The sequence below is a fragment of the Branchiostoma lanceolatum genome, chromosome 8 (assembly GCF_035083965.1).
Source record: "Branchiostoma lanceolatum isolate klBraLanc5 chromosome 8, klBraLanc5.hap2, whole genome shotgun sequence".
Taxonomy (NCBI): Eukaryota; Metazoa; Chordata; class Leptocardii; order Amphioxiformes; family Branchiostomatidae; genus Branchiostoma; species Branchiostoma lanceolatum.
The window spans coordinates 12818562-12844320 of record NC_089729.1 but is presented as its reverse complement, the minus strand read 5'-3'; the positions used below and the strand labels follow the sequence as shown (position 1 = coordinate 12844320).

Genomic DNA, 25759 nt, shown 5'->3' with positions numbered 1-25759 from the left:
AAAATACAACATTTGTGATGATCTTCCATAATGATAGTATCATTCAATCAAATGTGTGTATGTTTGTTTGCATGTGTATGTGAGGGGGTGTGTGGCTTCTGTAGCATACAACTGTTTGGGGTCTTGTATGATGCAACCAAAGAAAGAGGAAGACACACACAAAGCACACATTTAAAACCCACTTTACTTTTCAGAACAACTACTGGTATGAGAAAGACGTGTAAATGTACATAAGATGACAGGGATTTCAAACAGGTAACCGTTATGACATTTGGCTTATACACGTGTCATACTCTCATTTGCATATATGTTACAGTTACACGGCATGTAAATCACACATCACAATGGAGTTCACATCATCAAACGTGAAAACGAAAGCAATTGAAAACATCATAAACCAATTTTAAAATTCGCCAAAAAAACAGTTACTCAAGCAACTGGATATGATTCTGGAAAATCCATTTGCTTCAGTAACTGTTTCTTGGCGTACCTTATTACTAGTACCTGGACGCCTAACCTTCATCGACCAATCTGAAAATTTCGACATATTTAAGAAATCGGCGTGATATTTCTGGTATTTTTCCATCCCTCTGGTAATTTTTCTGCAGACAATCAGAAAAATACTGAGAAAAAGCTGACAAAATTAGCCCTTGAAATGATATACAATTCTTGTGTCATAAAAACAAAGTCTGATGTAAAAATGGCAAAAACACGGACATAATTTGGACAATGGAAGGATTTTCAAGAGTTGTATTCTACCTGTAGTCTTCATTGATACAATACTATTAATGCTGACCAAACCATAGTAATGCATGCATTCATGTTCACCAGCACATAGATAGTATTGTGTGTCACCAAAAAACAAATATTGTTCTTCTAAAGGGTTGGCTTTCCCTTTGTTCGGTTTTCTGGTATGTATGGATTTCTAGTCATTTCCATGGTTTTACTTCATGAATCTAAATGATTGTGTAAAAATGCTATCAAGTTTTTAAGGTCAAACTTTGTACATTGTAACAATACCCACAATCACTTAGCACATTATGGAAGGCTACATGTATTTTGCTTTTTGGTAGTTACATGTACTATGCAACATAAGAAGGAAATACAATAGCAGTTTCGACTATCATGATTGAAAAAGAAATGATTACTGGATGGCATTTCTGAGAATGAGTGAATTTTGCAGTGGACTAGATTGTGACAACTATCAAAATGTATTTTTATTTTTAGCGATAATGCAATGTGACAATGTGATATAACAACTGTCATCCACTGTTTATGCAATCTCAATTTCAAAACAATAACTTTGTGACAATGTTATTAAGTCATTGTCACATACTGTATGATATTTCCGTTGTAATTTTCATGGATTTGACAAGGGTCTACAAAATCCTTTTCTGTCACAAGAAAGCTGAATTTTGTAGATTTTGTAAATCCAAGATTGTCCTGGATCCAAGTACATGTATATCTTCAATTTTCTGTCGTAACTCGTTGATAACTGTCATTGCAAAGATTCTGATGACACTGTTTCAGCATTTTGGATACCTTTGATGACTCTATTACCTTTTTGCAACATTTCTTTTAAAAATCAAAAACAAGCGTAGGGAACGTTTGTCTCTTGTTTCAGTTTAAGATTTCAAATGCAGAGTTCTACGCAACCTAAAATTATAAAATGGACACACTTACACATACCTACTTCCCTACTCACTAAGCTGGACTCCTTTCATGCACTAGATCTAATCAGTGATCTGGTCCAATCAGGGCCACTGTTTGAATCCCTCAATCACCGGCTAGGACACATTTTCAGAACTACATTCTAACCACATCTAGAGCCTAAGAATATCATTTCTAAACTTGGACAGGTTTTCTACTTTTGAACTACTTTTGCTAAGAGCTACTACACTACTACAGGAACCCCCTCCCCTATATCACGAACAACAATGTCTAGGCCCTATTGTAAGGATGAAATTGATGGTACATTGGGTATAACCCAAACTTTAAGCTGCTATTGTAGCAAGCTTGACCAACACTTAAGCTCCTACAGTCATGCATTAGACATGGCAGGTACCACATTTGAAAAGATGTAACATTATTTCATTCAATGTGTATTAATTCTGCAGCTTTGACGTTGGTTTTGAGTAGCATTCAATGCAAGGACTTTGAGAAGTAGCAAACCAAGTTGACAGGCAAATAAAAGATCTTACACCCCTAACTCACTACACTAACATACAAAAGTGCTGGGGACCACTTACACCTCTCCATGAGTACCTAAATGCTTGTTACCAGTAGTCGGACCATGTTTTATTCTCTTCTCTAACGCAGCGGGCTCTGTGCTATCCACGGGACTGACAACTTTTTTGGCTCCACCCCCTGCCCCTGTTCCTGTCCCCCCTGCAGTAGTAGTAGTGCTACCCCCTCCAGCACTACCCACACCCCCTCCGGCTCCCCCCTGGGCTTTGTGTTTGGAGTGGTGTCCGTGGTGATGCTTCCCTGGCTTCTGGCGCGAAGTCTGGGCCATAGCAGAGACATGTGGATAGATCTGAAACATACATGTAGATAAAAACAATGTCAATGAAGGTTAGACATCCAGGTAGACCAGCCACTTCTTAAAAATGATTTTGAATTTTGTTTCAGATACAAATGTATTATTATCATAAGTTGAAAATCAAGCCGTGTAAAGATATTTTGCCAATGTACTCAACAATATACAAAAGAATTTCACGTGCCCCTCAGTATTGGTGAAAGTAACTTGTGTTTTGTTCAACCGCATCAAGCAAGCAGTGAGATAAACATAGCAACTTTGCAATTATTTGTTAGCCTACATGTACTTTGGATAATTTATGAGCATTTTTTTCGATTTGTGTTCTTTGAGTGTAGCATTTGAAGGAGAGAGACTAAAGTGGACAATAATGGGTTAAACCTTAGCAAGATTCTTTATCATAGACCTTTAGTTAGTATAAATGCTTGCTCACACAGCATTATACAGGAGGAGAAAAAGTTACAGACCATGCATTTTTTTTTATTTAGAGCTGAAATTTTTCTTCCTACGGGTTAAACGTTTGGCTCTCAGTCTGTCTGCGCAGTTCCAAGATAAATGACATTTTGAAGATTCTTAAAACCCTTGTCCTGCGGGATCTCTATATACATTAGTTGCACATTACAGAGCCTTTATGTGCGTCCCATATATGTACGGGTTGGGGGGATTTTTCAGAATCGCATCACACCAAAGGTGAAACACACCAAATAAGGAAGTAACAATGCCACCGCAGTGCAGAAAAAGTCGAGGGAAAATGACCTGATTAAGAAATCAAATTTATGAAATAAATGGAGTAAAAAAAATTGCAGGACAAGCGTTAAAACAAATGACATTTTCAAGATACTTAAGAAGTGCTAAGTTATGTGACGTCAGTTTTACCCTTGTGACAGTCCCGACGGCTTTTGTTCTGCCCTCGCGGAACACCATCCGACAGTCGGCGTGCAGGTATTCAGGGTTCTTGATGAATCTGAAGCGAACTTGAGCCTTGTCCCCAGTACGTAGGCAGTCTCTACTCATGGTGATGATGGTGGCAGTCTGGCGTATACTTCCAACGTGAACTGGACAGAACACAACACACAAAAAAACGGTCACGTCTACATTAACTAGTACTAACGGAAACACTCAACATTGTACGTTGCATGTACTACTGTCAAATCATTGTGTATGTACTATCGTAAAATCTACTACTATAATGGGAATATATTTGCAAAGAAATGTCACTAATGATGCGATGTTGTTGTGTCCTGAGAATGTTTTAAAATCGGAACGCTTCCAACCGCCGCTTGAGTCGTCAGCCATTTTGTCCATTTTTGCCCAGGCACACATTCTTTTTACAGTCTTGCACATTCTGTCTACATACATGTCCATTTCGTGATGGTTTCACAAAATGAGCGTTCCTTGTGCGGACTGTTTAATTTCTGCGCAAACCATTTTATGTCCCAAATGTGAAATAACGACACTGATACGTTGACAAGTGCTTGAAAAAGTCAATTTGTCACAACTAGAATATCTCAAATTTTGCCGCCCGATAATTACAAAATTGGTGTTTCAACGTACCCATGGCCTGTTACATGAAGATTTGTCATAACTCTAGTCTAGAATATCTCGAATTCTGGCTCCGGATTATTACAAAATTGCCATTTCAACATACCCATGGCCTGTTACATGAAGATTTGTCATAACTAGAATCTCTCAAATTTTGGCGGCCGATTATTACAAAATGGCGTTTTAACGTACCCATGGCCTGGTAGCGTGGACTGATGGTAGTCGGGTGATGCAGCACGAGGATCTCTCCTTCAAACTCCCAGCATGCCTGTGGGTGCAGGTCAGGTGACACCATCACCATACCCTTCCTGATGGAGGAGCGCTTGATCTGCAGAATTCAATAAAAAATAAAGATAAAAGATATTGTACATCCGTGAAATATATAGTCTTTGCGAATTTTGGTTTTATTCATTGCTGTGATTCTGTCTGATGCATTTTTCCCACTGGCTCTCATAAGGCAATAAGCATACATGTACATATGGTCTCGTGCCTGTATTACTCCGAGTGTATAGTCTTAAAGAATCCGTGGTCTGAAAATATGAATAGGCCCCAACAGGGTGTGTTTAGGTGGATCATAAATTGCCTTTAATCGACCCCATCTGATATAAAAAGGATTTGAGATGAAAGCTTGTGTATTACTGCCAGGATTGTGTAGGAAAGTTTAGGCATCCGAGCGATTAACGGACGTGCACGGTTTTTCGTGCTGAGTGATGCGGTCAGGCACTAGCGACCGAAGAGAGCCTCTTGCGAACATAGTGGATAAGTGCAGTTTTGAATGCCATAAATATCGCTCGCTGGGTCAAAGTTTTGAGACATTTTTTTCGGTGCCTCACAAAGAAGTGTGCTCACAGTAAAAACATCTCCAAAAAAACTGTTTCTTTATTGGCTTTGCGGCCATAAAAGTTGCGTAATATAACATGTAAACCAATGGAACAGCCTAATTGCGGTAGGAGACCATATAGTAGGAAATTGAAGACAGGAAATGAGATTCCGGGACCTTTCTGGGACCTTTGACCTAACATCCTGTCAGGGTCCACAGCATGCCTGGGATGTAGAAACCAGCCTCTCTACTGTATTCATAAGAATAGCTATGGACAAACAAACTGACACACCAAAAACAAAACCTCAATACATGGAGGCAATAAAGTGAAAACCTTTCATACAAATGTACTAGGTTTATATTGTTCAAGTCTTGTATACATCTCTCTCTCTCTCCCATAGCTTATTCAGCCGTCCGGGCAGCAAAGCATTCAGTAACGGCTCTCCACTGCTGGGGGTCTTCTGCCAGTCTGGTCATCTGGTTGGCTGCATGACCGGTCTACTCCAGTATACATAGGCCACACCTATTTGATATGTTGTTTCTCTGATCACCGTTCAGTACTGGAGTAAATTTTCTGATCTGATTTTCTAAAGGGGGGAATAAAAACTAGCCTGGAGTCCAGCCTTCCTAGCTTTAGTCCTGGCCAAGATGGAGCGGTGCTTGGGTAGCGGACTAAAGCTAAGAAGATTGGACTCCAGGCTACATACAAACTCAGTCACGTTTGGGACCGCAATCTTCACACTGCAGCAGCAACACCTAGCTGTAGGGTGAGGTAGAACATGAAGTATTGCCCTGAGGAAGGTGACAGACGGTCACCGAAATGTCGGCTAGGTATTAACTCCTTGCTTGTGCACAAAGAGCTTTATTATTTATATACAGTTTTTGTACCTTTTTGAGGGCGAACGATGCGGTCTGCCCCCCGCGGACTTCCTTGACCGGCATCCTCTTTCTGTGGATGCTCTTGACCGGGACCGGTTGGAACTGGCCCAGGGGGTCCGGTCCCAGCAGTACTGTGTCGTTCAGTCGGATCACTCCACTTAGACATGTTCCCGACACCACGGTTCCTACGCCCTGCAAAAGGAACGGAAAACATTCAAAACATTATGGACAGATGTCACTGGATAGAAAATAACTATTCCTATAATAATATTTTAGAAGCTATGGATATAAAATTCAACTTTTTGCATCGATCTAGCCTAAAATTCAGTTAAAAATGCCAGACATTTTTGTCAAAATCTGCATTCTGACTTGAGGTCAAGGGTCAGTGTTCTGAAGTAATCTTCAAAACTTGTTCTTTAAACCTCCGATATAACAACTTTCAAAAAAGTCGTATAACATCCCCAAAATAACTTCGAGTTATTGTAGGAGCCTGAAATTATACATGATATAATTTCCATAATAGTAATTTCTATCTCTGATTCTGAACAGCTTTTACATCTTTTTAATGTACTGTTATAGGGCACAAACAGCCCTCATATATATAGTGCATCTTTTAAACAACTTACTGGTACAGAGTAGGTGTCGTCTATCTGGAACTCGGCGGGTTCGTGTTCGTCGTAGCTCATGCGGCCTGACAGCAGGTTCAGGAACATCTTCAGCAGGTCCAGGTTCTCACCTGTCACATTAGACACCTGGAAGATGGGACACACCCTAAAAAAGGACAGGACGGAAGGAATTATGTTGGTTCTTAAGGATTATGTAAATCTGTAACCTTAGAGTTAGAGGTCCGTGGTTATTTGAATGCAGTAGTCTATCTGTGACTAGTTTTCACATACACTGACAGGAAGTTAGATCAAAGGTCCCAGAAAGGTCCAATAAAAGGCTCATTTCCTGTCTTCAAGGTCCTGTTTTATACATGTCTGTTGTCTTATGAGAGCCGTTGAAAAAATGCATTAGACAGAATCAGCAAGAAATTCATAATAATGAATACTCAATAAAGCAAAAACTAAAAATATTCCGCTGAGGTATGAACCCTTTGATTTCTTATTTATCGTAGTTCCAAAACGTTCCTTACTTTTGGAAGGTGAAGTAAGTGGCTGAGGTAATGACAAAATGCACACAAAAACTAGAAGAAAAAATTTCATGGAGGTATGAGGTCTTGTTTTCCACCCTTAAAAGTTTCCATCTTTGATTCCAATGTTCCTTATAATTACATGTACATGTACCTTTCTGATGTGAAGTTAGTGGCTGAGGTAATGACGTCGTCCTTGTTGGAGACGAGTACGGGGATCTTCCTGCAGCCGGGAGACTTCAGTAATCTCTGCAGCACCTTGAGTGTGTCCAGGAGGACGTTGGGAGGGCACATGTCTATCTTTGTCACCACCACGAAGACAGGCACGTTCAGGGCCAGCGCCAGGCCAAGGTGTTCTTTGGTCATGCCGATTATACCTGCATTACTGCCAACCTGGAATGATACATGTTTTTGGCAGTAGTTTAGCTGCAATTAAGGAGTAATACTGCATACGGTTTACCTAAACCCGGACCTGAACTGGACTTGTAAAAGAGTTTAGGTTCAAGTCCTAAATAACCTACAAGTCAGGATCCAAGACCGGACTTGCAAAAAAAAATCACTCGCTTTTCTCCGTTTTGTTCTAAACCATCTAAAACCTTCCATGGTTGTGCTTTTTGAAATTTGTGCTATAAAAAGACAAAAACACTGCTGTTTTGTGTTCATTACTGAGCTTTTGTGTTTACCACTGATTTTATATAATTTGCTAATTGCATGTATTTTTTGTATGAAAAAAGTATTTCTACCACATTTATAGGTCCAGACCTGAACCTGAACCTTCAGACTTAAATCCGGACCTGGACCTGAACCTGAACATGAGTTTAGGTACACAGCACTATTAATGAGTTATCTAGAAAAAGTTCAGCAGTAATTCAAGAGTAGTTCCGCATCATATACTAGTACTAGTAGCAGCATCTCAGCAGTAGTTCAGCAGGAGTTGAGTAGTAGTTCAGCGTAATCTAGGAGTAGTTCTGCAGTAGTTTAGCAGTACTCTCATCTCCCAAATAAACGTACCGGTACGTTTATTTTTTTCAGCCTAAAAATCCACCCAGTACGTTCTTATTTTGGACGGTACGTTTATTGTTTTTTTGAAAATCCATCGGGACTTTGCTTACCAGAGATCCCCCTTATATCAAAAGTTAAGTTTTCTTTCCATATTTCCCCGATATTTTTGCTCCTAATTCGCTATTTTTCGACCAAATGACGTGGATTTCCCCGCCGCTACAATGACCCGACATTTGTGAAATACTGGCGGTACTAACATATCGGTCAATCTCGCTACAAAGTAAACGTTGTAATAAGGAGAAAATAAGACGGCACACTGAAGTTTTGAAATGTTTCTTTCGTACAACTTTGAAAGTCTCTGTTTACATCGTAAACCAAAGCACGCTGATCAGAAAACAAATTACATGTATATGCCAGCGGCACACGGTGTTTCAAGTAACGTTACACATGTAAAATTACTTACGTGAGATAACAGCCTTTCCCAAAAACTTTGAAAATCTAAAAACAACACCACGTAAAAATTGTGTCTTAGCATTAGAAACTGTATAATCACTTTCAAAATGTACCAAAACGCTTCAATCCTACCACAAACATAAACATTTAGTCCTTCGAAAATCGCCACAGTAAAGACGCATGGCAGTGATAGTCCGTGGGAAAGGCTCTCATGTATGGAAGAGCTCACCTCGAAGAAGGGGAAACAATTTTTTTTGATCTATAAATAAAACCCATTTGCCTTAGTCAGAAATGTGCATGGTAATTTAACAAAAAGAATTTTATATAGTAAAATCTATACACAAAATTAGATTGCAATCTAGTCACCGTTATTATCACATAAAAATGCTTTAAAAAAGATCACTCCTCTACAGAAAGAATGCCGGAGCTTTCCAAGAAATTTGCGTGTAAGCCCCGCCCCTTACTGTGTTGGTGCCGCTACCATGACTACTGTCTGGCTCACCCTTTCACAGGCCCTTTGATGTGTAACATGAGAACCCTGTGGTTTGTTGCCACCAAACCTCCATGTTGCAACATTGTACAAGCCTGAGGCATCTAAATAACAAATTTGTTGACAATTTAGTCTCTCAAAATGAAAGTTTTTTTCTACATACAAGGGTAATTTTTGGATTTGAAATTGTTAGGATTGCAACAACACTGAACCAAGGACAATATATGATAATGTCCTTAACATGATATAATAATGTGATTTTGTTTTATATGCAATGCATAACACGATAAATGGCAAGTTCATCCTTTTCTATATGGCTTTTACAAATAAGTAATACTTTCACTGAGCATATATTCAGGATATTGTAATTTCTGTTCAAGTTCTAGATGTTGATACATATATGAAAAAAGAGTAGACGTGTGATAGAGTGAAGGTGTGAAGTGAACTGAGAAGTTTGGCGACTTAACTTGTGGTTGATGATGTCACTTTATACAATTTTCCTTGATCACTTGCTTTAAGTTCCAAGTAGAAAATGCATGTATCATGAACATTTTCACTTGTTGAATTTGAAGCACCGTTGGCCCCCGGTTAGGGGTCATAGCGGGGAACCTATGCCCAATTTTTGCAGAAAATTGTGGATACTATACATTAAAGTGTTACAAAGAGTAGGGGTCCTTCCCAGTGTGAGTGGATCAAACCTTACAGTCTGGTCAGGGTTGACATCTTGAAAACGTGATTGTCACCTGTTATGTCAATCTTTCCACAAATGTGGTAAATCTCAAAAAGTAAATCAGGCTTAAACGAATAAAAAGAACCTACCTGCTTATTATCTCCTTTCCCTAGGACAGAAGTAGCATAGACACAGATTATGTGTCAATTTGGTCATTTTCCGGGGGGTATGTTTATTCCGGGGGGTACGTTTATTAGATTTTGAAGATTTGTCCGGGGGGTATGTTTATTCCGGGGGGTATGTTTATTTGGGAGATGAGAGTAGTTACACAGTAGTTAAGCTGTAATTCATAATAGTGGTGTACTTAAGCAGTAGTTTAGCAGTAGTTTAGTAGAGACTAAGCAGTAATTTATAACATAAACAGGAATGAGTGTCAGACCATTCTGTAGAAGGTAATGATTAGAGGAGCAAACTGGGGGGAAATAGTATGGATTCTAGACTACTGTATCTCAGAAATAAATAAAATTTCCACCTTTGACAGAAAACAATGTTGTTACATACCATAAGCATGCAGAAGTCTGGAGCATGGCCGGTCATCCCAAATATGGTCGTCTTCAGGTAGCGCTCGTGGCCGGCAAGGTCGATAAAGGTGATGACTTTGTTGGACTCCTGGCAAATCTTGATCCAGTCCAGGCTTCCACCTGAAACAACCATTGGTCAAGTTAGTAGGATTTATCTTAAATATCAATATCCTAATAAGATCTTATCAAATCTGGCAAAATGGACGTATCTATGAAATGAACTACGGACGACATAATATGGAAATTTCATATCTGGGGCCAGCATGTTTTTAGAAAAAGAATTTGAAGAAATTTAGTTTGTGCTTAAGAATTTCATGGCAATCACAACAAACATACTGTATTCTTACATTTTGCAGTTTTAAAAGTTTACTTTGAAACCTCAAGATTTTTAAAAATAGCTCACACTTTGCTCAATGTTTGTATCAATTTCCGATAAATCGTTATTGATACTGGGCTGTGGACATAGTCCACTACAATGTTTACATATATACTGATATATGATGTTATGATGTAAGTAACGTTTCCATATCAGCAAGTCTTAAAATAATTATGAGTGTAGACTTTGTTGTCTGGTATGGGTAAAGGTGTGCATTTTTTCGCCATCTAATCTATTCTTTATGGAAAATCTGAATAAAGTAAAATAGGCTCTGTCACAGAGGTGTTGCCTAATTTTAGATTGCATCAAAATTCCTGCATGATTGTGAACAAATGTGTTACATTTATGGAACCCACACTAACCGTGAGTGTCTGGCTTATTGACCACGTTCCCGTCACTGTCGAAGCCCAGGATGTCGTTTCCGACACTGCTGGTCCGTCCGGACTCGATCTCGTGCTTGTGGCGGAACAGCTTCTGTCGCGCCACCCCGCGCCCGTTGTCCAGTTCCCCGTGCGTGAGCACACCTAGCAACGTGCTCTTCCCAGCGTCCACATTTCCCACCACTGCAACTCTGTAAGGTGGACCATGTAGAGAGAGTTAATAAGCCGCTTCACATGTACATTTTGAACTGCACATGCACAAGGTCAAAGGTATAAGCCACTAACTTCAATCAGTTCTTGTCTAGGCAATGCTCAGCTTGATACATGTCCAGACAGTTTATTAGCATGAAAGTGTTGGTTAAAGCAAAGTTTAGCCCTTTTATAATGTTTTGCTTATGGTATGCCCCCGTGGCGCAAGTGGTAACACAACCCTGCTGCTTCGCCATCTGGATCAAATTCCGTGGATTCTGGGGCCCAAGTTCGATCTGTTAACTCCACCTCGGACATGTTGTAAGGGATTGTATTCGTCATTTTGGATGGTGACATAGAGCCGGCGGCCCCGCATATGAGGGAGCTTTGGGCATAAGTCCCAAGCGTCAAACCTCTGCACGTAAAAGAACCCAACACACTTTTCGAGAAGAGTAGGGGTGTCCAGGTGTGCTTGGCCAAAATATGTGAGCCATAGTGAAGCCATTACCACTATGAATGTACTCGAACAAGCATCATGCTTCACCTCACTTGAGGATGACAGCTTTACCTTACTTAAAAAGTAGTCCTGTACCCCTTTTTAGGCTGTAGGGGCAGTGGGTTGTTATCTACTTTGTCTGTGCCACAGCCCATCTCTCTCCTTCCAATGCCTTTTACCTCCCCAACCAAAGTCTGGTACCCATTTTTACGCCTGGGTGGAGTGAGGAATTTAGTTGTGTGGCTTACCCATGGGCACAACATCGATATCATGTCAGGGGATTCGAACTTTTGGGTTCTGGGCCAAACACCCTACCAGTTATGCATAATGCCATAATCATATAGAAAGTGAATATTAGCCACTTCAGGTTTGAATTGCACATGCGCAAGGTCAATGTTGAAGGACCCAAAGTTCTAAACAGCTCCAATATTTTGCATGCATAAAAGTGCATAAGCACCCAGAATTTCAAGCCCTGTACATGTACATGTGTAGTTCACATACTATGTGAACTACACATGTACAGGTTTCAAGCCCTGTACATGTACATGTGTAGTTCACATACTATGTGAACTACACATGTACATGTACAGGGCTTGAAATTCTGGGTGCTTATGCACTTTTATGCATGCAAAATATTGGAGCTGTTTAGAACTTTGGGTCCTTCAACATTGACCTTGCGCATGTGCAATTCAAACCTGAAGTGGCTAATATTCACTTTCTATATGATTATGGCATTATGCATAAGAAATGCTAGGGGAGCACCATAATTCATAGATAGCTGCTAATGCTACCGCCCCCCCCCCCCCCCCCCCCCGGTATACCTGACTTCCATGAAGTCTTCCTCCTCTACTCTTTTCCTGATGAGATATTCGGTCATATATCCGGATCCCAGCTGGCGCTGACGTAAGGGCGTGACCACCGCGTCGATAGAGTCCGCCAACTTGCGTAGGGTGTCCTCAGAGGCCTTCAGTTCATCTTCGGTCAGACCTACGTCATCGCCGTCTATGTGAAAACGATGAAGTCTGTTAGTTATGCTAGCAGAGCGCCATAATTCATAGATAGCTGCTATACCTGACTAGTATGTACGTATGTACTGCTATACCTGACTAGTATGTACGTAAATTAAATTTCATGTGCACTTAATTTTTCGGCAGTAACTGCCACAATAGATGTAGTGATGTCCCTATAGTTCAACTGGTAGCAGCCTCACAATTGAGGTCCTGGTTCCAATTAGTCACTAACTTGGAGAGGGGGATAAAGGAGGCTATCTACATTAGAGCCCAGTCAGCTCACCAGCCAACACTCAATCGAGACGGGCCGATATTGCTTGCCAGGCAATTACGATTCATAACTTGAGTCACATGTCCCTAAAGTCACTCAGAGTAATTGAATCACTCCTTAAGAAGATCAGCGTAGTACGACTTTGAGGTGAGCAGTATTTGCTCTGTGTTGAAGTGAAGATCAAACTTCATCATGGAATTCAGCAACACAGATGAGCTTTCATGCTAATACAATTACAAACCTTCTGGTTTCCCGATCTCCCAGATGGTTTCCCCCTGCCCCTCCATCAGTCTGGCCTGGAGCTGGTTCAGCAGGATACCCAGGGTGTCGTCGTCAGGGGCAAGCAGTAACTTCTGCAGTAACACATGTACAACAGAGGGGCAAGATTGTTAGATGTACAGTACTTGTAAAGGGTTTGAACAACCAGGATTCAAAATTCATTTCTGGGAATAGGTATGTACACTTTAAAGCCCGGACCTGAACCTAAATCTCTGGACCTGAACCCAGACCTGAACCTGAACATGAGTTTTGGTACACAGCACTATTACAATTATACTAGTGCACAATAGTACCTTTACCCTAGCCGACTGCTGCCCACCCCTGTGTCAGGGACCCTGGCAGCAGTATAACCAAAACACTGGATACTACTACTAATAGTACCTTTACCCTACAGCCTACAGAAATATCTAGGTGCACCGGTGCAACCCACAGTCACAAATTAGTGGCACAGCTCCAATTTTGGGTGCATAAAAGTGCACATGCACCCAGTATTTCCAACCCCGCTTAATAAATCATCAGATGATGTTTTGATGAATTGAATCACTCAAGATGATGCTTTTCCAATCACAGCAAACAATAGACTAATTCTAGCTGTCAATCAAAATTAATGAATTGGCCAATGAGAGAGTGTGATTTGGTCATGTGACCAGGTGCATGGATAAATATGTGCTTTGGTCAATATAAAAATGGGGAATATATGCAAATAAGACTCTTAAGATTATTAAGTAGATCATAAGTAGATGATCATTAAGTAGATTATTAAGCTACATGGCTAAAATCATATTTAGATCACATATTTTACTGTTTCTTTACTAGTACCCACTTAGCATTATGTGTCTTGATACTTGATACCACTTAGACTGACTTAATACCGGATTCAGTACAGAAACGCATCCGTCCACAAGTATATAAGAGGAAAGTCTATAGCTTGGTACACAGTTTCAAAGAAGGGATATATATTATATTGCCAGATTCAAGTTTTTTCTCCCAGCCTTCTGTTTTCATCTTGACCTTTCAGCTTATCTTTTACTGAGGTCCAGCAACCAAGGAAATATATTGGTGTGGCCTACATAAGTTATACTTATAGTAATTATTCAAAGAAAAAATCTACTGTTGTTATCACAATTGCATCATTGGTCCAGTGGTTTGGGTTGTGGACTTTCACATGCAATCTAGAGGTCCTGGGTTTGAATCCTTAACTGGAAACAATGTTGCAAAGGCACTTAACACCCTTAACTTCCTCGCTTCAATGACTGAGTACATAGGATTCGGTTAGGGACATCCTCTCAGATGGGATGTAAAGCCAAAGGTCCAGTGTAAGTGGATCAAGCCTATCAATCTGGTCTTACACAGGTGTACAAAACCAATGTGTTTACTAATTATGCAATACAAACAAACAAAAACAACACCTCACCTTTGCCGGGATGCCACTGAGCAGTCCCCCGTTGGTCATCTCAGCGACATCTTGAGCGAAGAAGTTATCTCCATCCTGACTCATCCCCATTTCATCCTCGTCGCTCGACATGACAGTGTTCGCCGCATCCAAAGGCATATCCACCGCCGACGCCATCTTTTTTTCAACCTAACCTTGTTTACTTACCAACCTATTGTTTTATGGGTTTCAGGGTCCAGATGAATTGATAACCGATTAACTAGCAGATGGCAAGGTACCCAAAGATCTGGGACTTCCTGTTTTTTTCCTCGATCAAGTCGATAGTTCCTTGCTGAAGTTCTTGTAGAGAGTTCTTCGCTTGCAGTTGTTCTTAAGACTAGATAAGTCGATTTTATAACGACAGTTGTTGTGGAATCATCAAAGATCCAGGGGTCCAACAGCTGAGTTTTCGGTGTGTGTGGATCCTTGTGGAAAGCTCCCAATACACGCAAGCACAAAAGCAGCAGGTTCCACGATTAAAACACGACTTCAGCGCGACAAACATACGACTAGAAGCACCTCAACATGCTATAGACAGTAACCTGTATGTATTGATTAGGTGCATTAATGTTCGTAACATGGTGGCACAACAAACCGTCTGCTCAGAAACCTCGCAAAGATTCATAGCTCCTTATTGCACAAGAAGTGGGAAACCCTGCATTATAAATGGCTCCGAGAGCTGATGCAACTGCTTGAAAGTCGTCTGGGTAGCTGAAGTGACCGTGGGAGACGATTGTTTACGTTATTTACGAAGTTATTACAACACCAAGCACAACAAAACGAGGTCCGGTTGCATCTGCAATCGCTGCAGTGTCATCACTTTACAAGTACGAACGCACGCGTACGCAAAAATATTCAAAGCTACACCTTTATAAACGCAATATAGCCGAAATAAGACCTAGATATAACTTATATTATAACAATACAATATATATCATCTATATATATTATCTATTACCCATCTTTAAGAAAATCGTAGACCAAGAACGAAGTGGTTTTAATTTGCGTTTTGTAGTTATCAAGACTAATTCGCATGGGATTGTGGGAAATTTATGTGGAGCACAGATTTGGTGACGTAATTTTTCCACTGTTTTGATGACGTCATTTTTTTCCACTCTTTTAGTGACGTCATTTGTCCTCGCTTTCAGTGACGTTTTTACATGTGTACCCAAACAGCTGATTGGAAAGCTTGTGCATGCTTGTGACATTCGGTGTTGCTGCTGTTAGAACGTATTAAACCTTGGCATACCTAAGATAAGGAACCTAGACATTCCAAGGGTTTCCTCACACGAAGATTCCAAGGAAGATGGACGCCAAGACAGGCTATGTCGCCGGTAGACTGGCATTGACAGGCGTTTTATTCAGAATCTCAGGTATTTAGGAGTCCGAACTTCATCGTCATCATCATCATCTTCATTACTGCTGAACCCACCTTGAGGCTTCGGATCGTTTGTTGGTGTTAAAGTGTTCATGCGTATGCTATTGCTAAAATCCCGGATATATGTTGTAGATCTAATATGAATTTCGAACTTTTTTTTATGAAATGGTAATGATAATATTTTAGTTGTTGCCACACCCACTTAAAACATTCGGTAAAGGAGAATGCAGTTGATTGTTTTCACAATATTTGGACATTTGTTTTGTGTTTACAGGTAAAACTGCTGCGGTGCAATTCCATACCAAGAAACACTTGTGTGAGACAGTATTCAGGTCTTCTCAGAGGTGGTTCTGCAATACCTCTGCACCTGGTCCTGGCAGGTGGCTCAGCCGCACCTCCACACCTGGCCCTAGCAGGTGGCTCTGCCAAACCTCCACACCTAGTCAGCGCAGGTGGTTCTGCCAAACCTCCACACCTGGTCCACACGTGTGTATCGTTGGAAGCGGCCCTGCCGGTTTCTACACTGCCCAACACATTCTGAAAGTAGGTCACCTAAAAGACTGTTCCATTTCGTAATTTCAGGGGGGGGGGTCTGAAACTTTTTTGTCAGTGTGTGACAGCTTTGTAGCGAAGTCTTATTATCTTTATTTCAACACTTTCAAAGATATTGAAAGATCTTTTTTTTTTCATACATGTCAAAGGTAACTCTTTATTTTGGTCAACTTGCAGAACCACAAGACAGCCAGAGTTGACATCTATGAAAAGTTACCGGTACCATTTGGTTTAGTGAGGTTTGGTGTGGCACCAGATCATCCTGAAGTCAAGGTAAGCTACAATATCCCTTATACATGTACATGCATGTTATCTCAGAGTAGATGTTGGGTTGAAAGACTGTAAAAGTTTCTTACTACCTGGCTTCTCAAGGGTTGCAACATCTGCTTGGAAATTAATGTATTCATGTACTATTTGCCATTTCTGCTTTTGGCACAAGCAGAAATAGACTCGCTGCTTTGCCATATCATATTGATCCAGATGGCAGAGGTTTTTGAGCCCGGGAGAGAGAGAGAGCCCGGCTAGGCACGGTTGTTTCATATACTGTAAATGCAGAAATGTTTGCGGTTTACGCGGTGAACTTTCAGTGCAAACTTAAAACCACCGCAAAACTTTTGCCCACCGATGACTGTATGAGCACTACTATTGTTTCAAATGCGAACTTGAAACCACTGCAAACACTCCATTTTCTCCCTACCGTGAAATAAAAACTACCCAAAGTTGAATACATTTACAGTATATGCCTGCGACACCAGATGATCTCTCAACTTCGTTTCACACGTCCAAAACGTTCTTTCGTCGTTTTTTACAGAATGTGATCAACACCTTTACCAACACAGCAGCCAATGACAGGTGTTCTTTTCTGGGGAATGTAACAGTCGGCAGGGATGTGACAGTGGCGGAGTTAAGACAGGCTTATGATGCCGTCATCATGGTATGTGTTGTTTTTTTCTGAATCACGCAATTCAGAGTGTAGCAGTGTTTGTGGATATATTGGTCAGAAATCTTGACCACATTGACCCCTGGAAAGAAATAGGACAGTCCATACACAACTCTTTGTTGAACTGTTTGATATACTTGTATGGAAAACTGGCTATATGGAGTATGGTTGTAATTGGAATAGATTTTAGTATCAGGGATACATGAAAAATAGGCTTGTTGCCCAAGTGTATTTTTCCCTGTATAATTAGATAAGAATGAAATGGCTGTAAGGTAAAAAGTCAAGTCGAGTTTTCGAAAAGTTTTGAAAGTACACCGGCTAAGATTTTTGCACTTTTTAAGAGCCGAGGAAAGACTTGTGCAGCTCTTGGAAACATCATGCTGTTGAGATTTTCAAAGACATAAAGCTACCTTATTTTACTAATTTGTAATTCAACTTTGAGTCAGAAGCTACCTTATTTATAATCTTGAGTAAATAATGTACTATTACTGGCATTTTTTGTTCCAGTCATATGGAGCTGATGCAGACAAGGAGTTTGGAATACCAGGAGAGGTCAGTGTCATCCAATTCTAATGCCTAAAAGGTTTTTTTCAAGTCTTATCCATAGCTTAATCAAGCAACAAGGACTTTATTTTCCATATCATCTAGAGATAACTTAACGTAACCTTATTTCCAAGCTTAAAGATGTATTGTTAAAATGGAAAAATCCTACTAGAGAATTTGGATCATGTAAAAGTTGAAATGATTCAAAAGATTCTAGACAGTATGTTAAACAATGGTAAAAGGGTGTGTTTTTCACCTCAATATATTCTGTATGTTCTCGTGCAATTAGCCAATGCATTCTCAAATAATGATATATGTATATTATAATGCATGTCATTGTGTGTGAAATCATGTTGATATAATCTGTATGTCTGGACAGGATCTACCTGGTGTGTACTCAGCAAGGTCGTTCGTTGGCTGGTATAACGGTCTTCCAGAGGACAAACATGTAAGTCCACTTTCACATGGAAAAGTTTTCAGCTCAATTAAAACCATAACATAAACTTAACCAAAATACACAACCAAACTCTTCACCCTATGGCAACACTAATTTATTTCCCTGGGTTTTGAACATTTCTTAGTGAAACAAGATGTCATCTTGTAAATGAGCAGTAGGAAGAAAACTAGAGAATGATAGTAACTTTGGCAGTTGTCTTTCATGAGTGTTGTATTAATCTATGTCGTGCAGTCACTACAGCAGGGGGCTAATTCACTGGCAGTGGTGGGTTTTTTTCAACTCCCATACTCTTTCTCATACTATCATAGACAAAAAAATGCTACACAGAAAAAGCAGTATATGTACCTTTTTTTTTAGTATGACTGGCCAGGGAACAACCTGCAACCTGCTGACTGACAAAGACATTAACCTACATGTAAATGTAAATGTTTCCTTCTTCCATGGTACGTAGCTAGCCCCCATGTTGGACACAGATACAGCAGTAGTGCTAGGACAGGGGAATGTGGCGTTAGATGTGGCCAGGATATTACTGACACCACTCAGCATTATCAAGGTAAGACTTAGTACACAACAGGGTTCTCTCTTTTGTCCGTCATTTCATAATTTGACTGAATCTTGATGTAAACAGCAACAAAAATTTAAGGCCATCTTTTCATCTTAATTTGAGTTTCTGATATTATAGTAATATGAAGATCATAGTAGAATGATGTTGAATGATACAAAGTAGTGAGTATGAGTTTGCTAAGATGACAGAAAAATTAGCTATATGATATTTTCAATTCACTAGAGAGAATTAATAATTTATTTTGTTGGAGACAGTTTACCTTAAAGATGTGTGTACATATACATAACATCAGGTACAGGTACATCCCTTATGCAGAGAACTCATACTTTTGAGAGGATTTCAGATGGTTCTGAATTCAACACTGGTCCCATACAATGTTTCCATTGTTAAATTTTCATTTTTGTGTTAAGCACATCATGTTTTTGGTAATAATAAGGTAAGTTAAAAAGTTATTGACTTGAATGCAAGTCTATTCAGGCACAGTACTGGTACATTGATGTTCCAGTATTTTGGACTTGTACCTGAATGTTTTTTGCAATACTGTACGGGTACTGGGTACCTGTACACATATCAAGACAGTGTACATGGACGAATGACTTCTTCCCTTTCCCCCATATATAGAAAACAGACATCACGGACCATGCAGCAGCAGCTTTGGAAAACAGCCAGGTGAAAACTGTCTATATTGTCGGCAGAAGAGGACCTATGCAAGTAAGTAATATGTTAGGACCATAGCACGCTCTGAAACATGTCAGCTGATTAAAAAAGAAACTGAATCTGTTCCCCTCTAGATCTGTTGTCTTCTCTCAGTACATGTGACAGTGTGGACTCTTTTTGTTTTCTTATACAGTTTCGTGTAGACGGTTAGGGCTGTCGGCATTTCTTTCAACCAAGTTTTTGTTTGAGTATCCATCACACAAGAGTATAGGGTCTGCCCTAGTGTGCTTCAGCCACAACCAATCAGTGATGAGCCGCAACCATAGAAAATCGCTACATTTCATCTGATCAAAGGACGGCTTGAAGCATTAGCTGTCATCTTATTGATTGATTGACAAGCTGTCGGAGAGGATATCACGCTGTTGTGCCACTGACATTATGTTGTATATCCTTTTAAATCAGTATGGTTTTAAACACTTAGTATGTAACAATGTTCCATTGTGATGGTATTTTTGCCCCAAGGCACTACTCTTTTAGCTAGGCTTTTAGGAAACAGCTTTGTCCGAATTTGCAAAGAAATCAGAGGATGTTTAAAGTTTTTGTCCCATTTTTGTGTATTTTTGATACTGTAAAATGTATCTAAGTTCGCAATGGTTTAATGTTTGTGGTTAACGCGTTAGCATCTTGACTGCAAACTTAAAACCACCGCGAAAATGCTCATTCTGTCTACTGCCCGCCTACATGTACCACTTTGTTTTAACCATGAATTAAAAACCACTGCGAACACCTCAGTTTCTCCCTACTGCGAAATTAGATCACCATGAACTTCAATGCATGTTAATATAAGTTGGAGGTAATTTGTTGAGATAAGTGTTCAATTTTTATCTGATCAGATTTTTTTAAACGATTAAGTCCCAGTTTTATTTCCTGTCTTACAGACTGCCTTTACTATAAAAGAGCTCCGTGAGATGACCAAACTTCCCGACTGTCGGTCAGTGTTAAATCCTGCCGACTTTGCCGGACTTCAGGACAAAGTAAAATGTGGGTAACCCCTGTTTTTTGTTCCTTCATTGTCCAAATTAGAAATGTTTGCAGTGATGTTTTCAATGTAATACTACTGTAGAAAGGAACGGTCTTAACCACAAACTTGAATTTCAAGATATCATGAAAATAACAGATTTTACAGTATATCATGAATTGTTTACCAAATTGAATGCATTCAGGGTTCTCCAAAACCCTACATTTCATTCTGTCATTTCTGCAAACCCATGTTCATCACTTCATGGTGTGATTTGAATAGTCTTTTTATATCAGAAACTTAAATTTAATCAATAACATGCTCTTTTAATTCATCAATACAATTGTATAATACATGTATATCAAATTGTTATGATCATGCATAGTCATCTGTGGTGTTTGACATTTGAATGTAGGATCATATCATGACCAATATGAAATCATCTGATTATTTCAACAGCTTTGCAGAGGCCCAGAAAAAGGCTGACAGAGCTGCTGATCAAGACAGCACAGACAGGGGGCGCAACTGCACAGGAGACACAGAGGCTATCCCAGGCCACTAAGGAATGGGGGCTGAAGTTTTTAAGAAGTCCCTTAGAAATTCTACCCACTGAAGATGGAAGTAGAGTATCAGGGATTCGGCTAGGGATGAACAAACTAGAGGTACGTTATGGTGTAAAGCACCAAATTGTGCAACAATCCTATATGTATGAAATGATTTATACTTACTGTAATCTATATGTTTGATGTGTTGTGTTGGCATAACAGTTAAGGTGTTGGGTCCAGAACCCAGAGGTAGGTTACCTGGTTGGTTGTCATCACACAGTGTATACCACATCCGCGGTTCGGACTGGTACCGTGGGTGATATGGAGTACACCATGTTGTATTCGCTTATATAATATACATATCATTGTCTGTCTCAGAAGTCTATATCTTCAGAGTCAGGGGTGCTGAGGTATACTTAGCAATCTTTTCTTATACTTCGCAATTTTGCTGATATACTTATTAATTTTACAGATAAAAATAAGCTCCTTAATTGACGCAACCAGCTTTTGCAGTACTAGTCAACAAAAGTGTGAACTTGTCTATTCTGTCTCCCAGGGTTCAGACAGTTCAGCTCGCGCCATTCCCACCGGCGAGACAGAAGTTCTGTCGTGTGGACTGGTCCTCAGAAGTATTGGTTACAAGAGCGTACCGATAGACGATACAGTCCCCTTTGACTCACAGAAGGGCATCATTCCAAATACAGCCGGCAGAGTCACAGGGTGCAAAGGTAAATTAGATGTACATTTTTGACGCAGGTTTCTCAGGCCAGGGCAGTTTGATTTGGTTTTCGGAATTTAGGGAAAAAAATGCTACACTAGAAGATTGACATGAAAGAAGAAAGAAGATTCAGAGAAGAGATTCTGTACCATATGCAGGGTTTAAGATAGTGAATACTTTGTGATCTGGCAGAATCCCCAATTCTACCAGTAGAGATCCTGATCGGAGCCTGTCAACAGAGACCCTGATTGGGATGCTGGGAACTTTAAAATCCTAAATTTCAAAGCCAGTCCATTGATCTAAAGTGGCATAAATCAAAGTTGAAAAGTTCTGTCTTTTAAGTGAATATCTTTATATTTACACACTCCTTGGTTAAATCTAAATATTTACAGACTCCTTGCTTTCCTTGGTCCTTAACTCTGTTCTTGAGAAGTTAAGATACTTTGCAAAAGGGTACATACATGTACATGTTCAATGTACAATGTAGCATCAGTTTAGTTGAATATGCGATGCCACATTACACACGCACAGACAGAAACACATATACTAAGTACAGACACCAACTTAACTATCTTCCTGCTCCACAACTACATGTTATACAAATCTGGTAACTAAACACACCCTCGTCAGCAAGAAGGTAAAGTAGATTTCAACAAGTGTGCTTTTCCTCCAGGTCTGTACTGCAGCGGTTGGGTAAGGCGGGGTCCCACAGGGGTCATTCTGACCACAATGACAGACGGCTTCGAGACGGGCAAGGCCGTAGTGGACGACCTGACCACTGGGGTACTCCAGCCACTCAGTGGGGTCAGGGGTCAAGAGCAGATCCAACCATTGCTGCACAAGAAAGGTAGGCTAGCCCTTATGCATGTACATTGTAGTTACTACACACATGGCTTTGTCAAACAATTTCAAGCAAAATTAAGCATCATATGTATCCATTTCTGGATTACTGTAATTCTTGACTTGTTAACGTCAACTTCATTTTAGCTACTTTCACCATCACTCTTCAACTGCTAAAAAATCGCAAATATTTGACTCTTCCTGCTGAGGCAAAAACTTTGTTCCCACCATCAAAATTGAATGCTGTGAACTACACCCTTTCCCTCAAATCGCTAAAATTACCGACCGAGATGTTAAATGGATTCACAGTATAAGACATCTTTATTCTCTATAAAGATTTTATATGCTGTTTCTGTACACGAAGTAATTTTGCGCTTACCCACAAGCTTTCAATCAGTCCTCTGATCCTTCTCAAGTTGTAATAACCCTAAGCCTATAGCTAGCAAGTCATTTCAAGTTGAGAAGGATCAGAGGCTAGGGCTGATCAAAAGCTTGTTGGTAAGAGTCTTACTTTGTGCATAGTAATAGTGTATGAAATATTTACACACGTCTGCATTGCCATCAAAGATGAACCTTCATTCAAACATCTCCATTCTTGTTTTTATCAGCTAAATTCTGAAGAGTAAATCTTTTATTCACAGGAAAAGTGTAAGAAGAATGACATTTCCCTCTTTATGATGGGTCTCTGTTTTTTTATTGTATAATTGATAAACTGCATGATACAATATACATCAATATTTTGTACTTAATGAACATACAAGCTGTGTAAGACTGGACTAGGTTTGATCCACTCGAAGTGGGGTCTACCCCGACTCTTATCGATAAGTGTGACTGTTTTTTTAACTTGCTTTAAAAGATTTGCAAACCCTTTCAGCAACATGTAACAGTAAGTTAGGTTAGCAACTATATATACAGCTGTATTTCAAACCCTTGCACGTCCTCCAGGTTCAGAAGCAGAGTTGCTGGCCACTAGAGCGAGCAGGCGGCTATACCATCTTCAGTCTGTAAACATCTGATTATGTATTTTTTCGTATCTGCAGGAATCCAAGCTGTAACCTTTGAAGACTGGAACAAGATAGACAGTGAAGAAACGATGAGAGGGGAGAAAGTGGGGAAACCAAGGGAGAAGATCATAGAAGTGAAAGAAATGCTAGAAGTGGCACTGTCTTGAATATGTAAAATTCAAATCTTCAATGCTATGTAGTATGAACGATTTTTTTCTTTAATATTGAAATTGCAACAATGCAATACAATGGACAACCCGGGCAGCATTGTTGATATTGTTTGCTATGAACAGATACATCAGTAAAATGCATATACATATAAGTGAGACTTAGGTTATATGTACATATATTATGTAATGACTATCATTACACAGTAATCAACAATATGGTGTGCACAAGATAGCAGTTATATGCAACTGGATAAATTTTGTAAAACAGACCGTTAAACAATATGGTGTGTCTCCAACGTATTACATATTAGTTTGTACAATATGAAAATCTTAATCATCTGCTGACTTCTCTGGGTGACGGGTTCAACATCATGTTGACCCAAGGTGCTTTAAAATGCTGTAAGAGAATGGTGAGATCTAGCTGATTGTAAAATCACTGGGTACCTATAGAAGACTGCCACATTTTTAGAAATGCTGAAATGGAAGATTTCTACTAAATGTAACATCAGTAATCCCCTAAGTTGCACATCAAAGATTTCCAGGTGTTAATGACATTCTTGAGGATTCCTTAGTAATATTTTTTAATGTGGTGGTCTTAGAGTACCCAGTGGAATTTGATATGAGATTCGCATTATGTGCATTTCTAATATTTGGGCAGTGTCTACCCCAAAGGATGTCGTTCCCTCATTAGACGGAATCTTGTTGCTACTAAATGAGAAAAATGGCCAAATTGGTGTGTCTTATGTAAAAGGATGGAAATAAGGTCAAATCCTACTGGGAGGGGAGGATGGTTTGCCACGATAAAGGAAAGAAATCTAAGGTCGAGAATACCCTTTGGTCTTTAAACTAGTTTCCTGTGCCAAGATTGCGTTGGTTTGATTGATGTCTTCATTGATTATCAAAACCACAACATGGCACTACGTAGTTGCCCAGGGTCGTTTTAGAAACCACAGCACACAGAAAAAATAGACACGACAATATAGATTTTATATCAACACTTTTGCTGTTTTTTGACTGTGCGACACCCGTCTGTGAAGGCATTAATCCATGGCCTCGACGACGTTACTTTTTGCAGATTGCAAAAAAAAAGTGAATCGGTGAACAGTGGAAGATAGTTTATAGTGCCCCCCGTCTCTATTCAGGGACGCTTGAAATGCCTTGATGTATAATACTTGAAAGTGAAAGAAAGAATTTAACCGAAAATTCCAGATAGCATAAGAAACAATGGCCGTGAACCGTCTACTTAAACTTAAATGAATCAACATTTTACAATGATTCCGCATCCTGTAAGTGTAAAAACATGTCATGTCTTCCACAAGCCATAGGTTAAATACCGCACTTTCTTATCATTCTAGTTTGTTCTGATAGGATCTCGTAGAGAGTCAGCTGTTGCACTGACACAAAGCAAACATACTTAACATCCGCCGCTTCTGCCGCCGGGTTGGTTAATACGTAGACTTGGGAATCAATACGTACGTGGGTGGGTGTAGAGCCCGCAGGTAGTGCCCACACTGGGCAGATAGCAACGGGCAATTACTACCCGAAATCCGCCAGGAAAAAATGGCTTTCAAAGCAGTACGTCTTTCCGTAATAACGGACTTATTGCTCTTGGAGAAGACCGCGAGCTTCGCCGTGGTCGATTGATCCGTCCGAATTGAGTTTCTGTTATCAGATTTAAAGGGACAACGGCTTTCATTGCGGCGCCTTTCGTTGCTGTTTTATTATGGCAACAGCCGGCAACTCTATTCCTGAGAGGACTTTCACAATTAAGATGGGCCGGCCTGTGCTGCGAGAGCGTCGTGAAGACTGAACAGAAACCGTTTGACGTCCGCGA

The 25759-nt window shown here is 40.0% G+C and overlaps 2 protein-coding genes across 2 annotated transcripts; one reads left to right on the top strand and one right to left on the bottom strand.

Annotated features, from left to right (window-relative positions):
• Window positions 1-166: 166 nt before the first annotated feature.
• LOC136439791 (GTP-binding protein 1-like) lies at window positions 167-15376 on the bottom strand. Its single transcript, XM_066435372.1, has 11 exons — window positions 14521-15376; window positions 13069-13180; window positions 12368-12548; window positions 10844-11052; window positions 10086-10225; window positions 7064-7302; window positions 6404-6548; window positions 5787-5969; window positions 4271-4406; window positions 3413-3591; window positions 167-2536 (listed from the first exon to the last, which is right to left on the bottom strand). Exons 1-11 carry the CDS (start codon window positions 14674-14676, stop codon window positions 2246-2248), a joined length of 1971 nt encoding a protein of 656 aa, XP_066291469.1. The 5' UTR covers window positions 14677-15376; the 3' UTR covers window positions 167-2245.
• A 314-nt stretch (window positions 15377-15690) lies between these two features.
• LOC136440199 (NADPH:adrenodoxin oxidoreductase, mitochondrial-like) lies at window positions 15691-24918 on the top strand. Its single transcript, XM_066436091.1, has 13 exons — window positions 15691-15911; window positions 16191-16459; window positions 16646-16741; window positions 17280-17402; window positions 17916-17960; window positions 18331-18399; window positions 18860-18961; window positions 19595-19684; window positions 20569-20671; window positions 21108-21310; window positions 21750-21921; window positions 22585-22758; window positions 23792-24918. The coding sequence occupies exons 1-13, from the start codon at window positions 15845-15847 to the stop codon at window positions 23920-23922; spliced, it is 1644 nt and encodes a 547-aa protein (XP_066292188.1). The 5' UTR covers window positions 15691-15844; the 3' UTR covers window positions 23923-24918.
• The last annotated feature ends 841 nt before the right edge of the window (window positions 24919-25759 follow it).